General features: G+C 39.3%; 1 protein-coding gene across 1 annotated transcript; it reads left to right on the top strand.

Annotated features, from left to right (window-relative positions):
• The first annotated feature begins 1,331 nt into the window (after positions 1-1,331).
• LOC139139925 (uncharacterized) lies at positions 1,332-4,475 on the top strand. The gene is made up of 2 exons (XM_070708891.1): positions 1,332-1,421; positions 1,997-4,475. Exon 2 carries the CDS (start codon positions 2,004-2,006, stop codon positions 3,561-3,563), a length of 1,560 nt encoding a protein of 519 aa, XP_070564992.1. The 5' UTR covers positions 1,332-1,421; positions 1,997-2,003; the 3' UTR covers positions 3,564-4,475.
• The last annotated feature ends 462 nt before the right edge of the window (positions 4,476-4,937 follow it).

Here is a 4,937-nt window from a genome sequence, read left to right as displayed (position 1 = left end):
ATTGATGACAATGCATCTTTTCGAATTTAAGGTATTTGCATTAAGGCAGCGACTACCTGCTGGGTCAGTATGCAGTCATTTTATGTGGCATTCTTATGACTGTTATGTAAACCAGTGTGAAATCCAGAGGAAGAATGTGCAAGACGTTTGTTTTCCACCGATTGCTATAAATTATCTTTTCATGTAACACTTTATCATGCACAACTGTCTAGTTGAAATAAATCGACCATTTTGGTTATGAAAACGAAGAATAAACGCAACTCTCTCTCTCTCTCTCTCTCTCTCTCTCTCTCTCTCTCTCTCTCTCTCTCTCTCTCTCTGAACTCTCTCTCTCTCTCTCTCTCTCTCTCTCTCTCTCTCTCTGAACTCTCTCTCTCTCTCTCTCTCTCTCTCTCTCTCTCTCTCCTCTCTCTCTCTCTCTCTCTCTCTCTCTGAACTTTCAAGGTCAAAGGAAACATTTTCCTTTCTGCAACAGTAGATCTTTGAGCTCCGTTATTTGCGGCATTCGAAGCCTTTTCTGTATTATCAGAGTCGATGGAGGAAGAAAGACGCTGAGTTCTAGTCTTTTCTATCTGATATCACAGCATTGCTGATAAAATATCACATGATTTCAATTTATAGTCGATTAGTTTCGTAGCAAATATGGTCGCTCCATTTCATTGTGTAGTGAACAAACTGCCATATTACGTAATACGCTCCGAGGGTTGCGAAAACCACAGGCCAAGAAGGCATTTATCGTCCACACAAAATTAATAAGTAGCTATGAAGTATGACTGAGTATGAAAATTAGATTGGTATTTGATCAGGGCTGAGCTTCCTTTCGGTTCTGCAAATACTTGAAAACTAAGTAAACGGATTAAACAGGGTTAAGTTTCCTTTCCGCTCTGTAGTACATGGAAAAGTCACTCCACCAACGCCTTCCAATCACACTTGATATAACTGTGTACGGTGTGAACAATATACTTAGTATATATGCATATTTGATGCTGACAGTTGCCCCTTTGCTATTATTGACATAATAAACATAATATATCAACATATGCAACATATATCAACATATACAACATATGTCACATTTGCTGGAATGACATACAGGCAAACTAAAGGCATTCCTATTTAATATATTGGTTTATGTGCCCGAGTGCAGGTGACAATTCGCCCGACTTATTTAAGTACACAACAATGATAGAAATATTATATGTTATCAAAAAGGTTCATAATCGTAAATTATTAATATCATAAACAAACTTTAGTTTTGTAATGACTAGTAATACCTTTTGGCCCGGTGGTAAAAAGCACACATCCACGGTGCAAAGGTCCCTCGCTGCTCGCAGTATTTCATTGTTCTTGGTTGGCGTCGACTGAACAGTCCTGGCTTACAGCACTTTAATCCATTCACACATTCAATAACGGCCGGTACGGTAAGTACAATTTTAAAACGAATTGCATCAGTGTAACATCTTGTGTGGGGTGAATTCTCTTGGTACAGGGTCGCAATTACTCCTTTCTTGTAGTTGAACTTGTACCAAATCCATGGTCACGGGGAAAGCATGCCCATGGGGCTGATTGGGCTGATTGCTATAGCACAGTCGTTCGATCAACAGGAGCTTGCATTATGTAACAATTTAACAAGCTTGTTATAAATCATTATTAAGAGCCATATTTAACCGCATGGTTAGAATTTCCGCGTAGCTCCAAGTGACGCGAACTTTCATAGTGTTTGTTTAACGTCTTATGTCTCATTCTACACAAATGAAGAGAATACCGGTATTAATATTTTGAGAAGAGCGATTAATTTGGAGATAAGGAAAGAAAACAAAATACGTTACCTTTGTTACCCAACACGTTGGTTATCTGATCTGTTTGCAGTATCGATGGCCATGGACGATTCTGTGTAAGACGTTCGATACCATGCTAAAGTCGGTATTGCTAACCATTGCTGATTATAATAGATAAGATTTTTCGGTATATGTAATATCAATATTTTTTGTCACAGAAAAATCATGGATGCCTTAACGTCAATGGATGGACAGCATTTTCTGATCCTGTTTACTTGCTTGGTGTCAGCTGTCTCTGTTTTGCTGTTTCTTAAAAAGAGAACGGTACATTCACCGTCTTCTTCACAGTCTGGAAGATCTGAAATCATGTTTTCGAAGAACGCGAGGAAACTTGGCCCCTTTGAGAGCATTTTGTACGAACTGAATACAAATACGATGGAAATCAATTGCTACATGGCATTTGTGGAGTCACGTACACCCCTGACACTAGATCTCCTGGAACAGGCAGCGAGTGTCTTGCAAAGAAGACATCCACAATTTCAAGTGAGAGTACTTGAAGATGAAGACGCCAATGGACGGTCTTACTACTTTGTTCCGATGGAAGATTTGGTGGTAGATGTTGATGAGGTTGAGACGGAATGCTGGGAAGACGTCCATGCTATGGAAACCAAAACGCCGCTCAACTTTTCAAGAGGTCCATTATGGCGCATGCGTCTTCTCCGTTCTAAAGACAAGAACATGTCTGAAGATGGGCTTTACAAGAATATCGTAGCAACCACGTTCAGCCATGCTATCGTAGATGGAAACTGTATTATGAGGGTTCTGAATGAACTAATGGACATCCTTTCTGCTTTATCTAATGGTGATGACATCGACACGAGTTCTTATCCGCGCCTGCCATCTGTGGAAGAGTTGGTGAATATTGAAGAATACCCTTGGTGGAAAAAAATCATTGCCAAAAGTCTTTTTAAAATATCAAAACTCTTCAAATCAAGAAAAGTTAATCCATACATTGAGCGCTTTCAGACAGAAATCTCAAGGAACCCCTCCGTTGTCAAGGAGACCAGGGCTCTTTCTATTGAATTCACGGAGGATGAAGTGAAGAAATTAAGAAATATCTGTCGTCAACATGGAGCTACAGTAAATGGTGCTACAACCGCAGCAGCTTCTATTGCTATTTGCAAAATCATGCAGGGAGGAAAACTGAGCCGTGATCAGAAAATTCCCACCAGTTTAGCAGTAAATATGAGAAAGTACTGCACCCCTCAACCTGATCCAAATAAATCTGTAGGACTATACATTTCAGGGATGAAGCAAGAGATCAAAGTGTCAAAGAATGGCGATTCAAGTGCAGAGTTTTGGGAGTTGGCAGCAAAATGTACAAAGGAAACAAGATACAAGTGTCGAAATAATGGCAAGGAGGGAAGAAACTTCCTTCAACTGATCTCGTTCTTCATAAAAGTCTTGAAACTGTCACTTCTTGATGCTCTTGCCGATGATATAGTTGATGAGCAGACTGGGCGTTCTGAGGAACTCTTTCTGATGTCCAATTTGGGAGATCTTTCGTACTTTACGAAATCCGCACCTAGGGAGTTTGAATTGGTTAAGAGAGTGAGTGCCTGTAGCGGGTTCAAGTGGGAACCTACATTTGCCCATTACATAGCTACATTACATGGTAAGATGTTCTGGAGTCTTGCATATCATACTAATGTGTGTACCAAATCCCAAGCCCAGGAGTATGCTGATACTATAGAGGAGGTCCTTATGATGGTGATCAATGACTAAATACAAACCTTTATTCTTTTTCATTAGACCTTCTAAAATATCATATCGTATATAATTCCTTCAATTTCTGAATTTTTGTGAAATGTAACGAAAGAGCACCCCATTCGACAGCATTGACCTGCCCCCCACCCCCCAACAATCCGACCCTAGATGAAGCAATTGGTCGTTTGCGCAACGTCAATGAAACATACTGTAAAGAATTGTGTTTGAAACAGTTCGAAATCGCCGATGGGGTGTAAATTTTAAAGTGACGACTTTTATTATTCTTTTCTTTTATTTCTTCGATTATTTTTCGTTTTTATTCATGTAACTAGTGATAATTTCAATAGAATTTTGTTCAATTTCTCTCGGTTTGCGACCAGTGTAAGTCACCTTGGGAATGCGTGACTGTTCCGTCATTAATTAAAATCTATTCATCCGCAATAAATGTGGACACAAATATAAATTGAAGACAGGTGACTGGTGAAGAGAGTGAATCTTGAATCAGAACTTATCCTGTTTCTTGCACAATTTGAAATATAGTCATCAGGCTAGAAAGAAAATAATAAATTGTTCATCGGAATCGTCGCTTCTACTTTGCCCGATTTGGAATTTTTTTATTTCGGCAAATTTATACTATATAACTGCACTCAGATCACAATACAGTGTTGTTAGACTATTGTGTACAATGTGTCGGGACAGTGGTAAATAGGCCCAAGACATGGGGCCAAAGTAAATTGGAAAACTCAGATGCTACGTTCTAACAGAAGGATATTGAAGTACAATACTGAATTGTTGGATTTCAGTGATTTCAGTGATTTGCTGTGTATATCAGTTTTATTCTGTTGTGCAAACATCGACTGTATATGTAATTCCCTATGTTATTGTTGAGAAATATAATGTTGAATTCAATAACCAGTATCTTGTCTGAGATATTTCTGGTTACCCTAAAAGGGGAGAAGATAGAATTTCGCTCGCTACTCCTGAACTTTGGTCCAAAATTCCGGTGACCAAGATTTGTTTTTCTCTGGCCTTAGGCTGGCGTATTTGTGTTTGGTAAAAACACGTCAACGATCGAGATACGCAACCCCAACTTGCTGAAATATTATTCGAAGATTTGCTCGACGTTTTTCCCCCCCCCCCTGAACGGTGTGCATTGTGAATGGAATCGCCGCTCTTGGTTATTTCTATCAGTGTTTGTGTCCGAACGTGCAAACAAATTATCTGCCTTCAATTGGCATACCTCAGCAGCCTTCACGGAACTACAGGTGTATCTTCTCATTGCACATTATGCAAAAGAAGAACTCTCCTCCTAGATGCCCGAATATTGACTTCCATTTTAACGATTTGGCGGAAGAGAACTATAGCGTTTGGAATTCCATAAAAATAAATAAA

This window comes from Ptychodera flava, chromosome 1 (assembly GCF_041260155.1).
Source record: "Ptychodera flava strain L36383 chromosome 1, AS_Pfla_20210202, whole genome shotgun sequence".
Taxonomy (NCBI): domain Eukaryota; kingdom Metazoa; phylum Hemichordata; class Enteropneusta; family Ptychoderidae; genus Ptychodera; species Ptychodera flava.
The sequence above is the reverse complement of the archived record's forward strand: the minus strand, read 5'-3'. Positions and strand labels throughout refer to the sequence as shown.

Excerpts from the sequence above, each read along its gene's own strand:
- LOC139139925 (XM_070708891.1), top strand. The coding sequence starts at position 2,004 with ATGGATGCCTTAACGTCAATGGATGGACAGCATTTTCTGATCCTGTTT.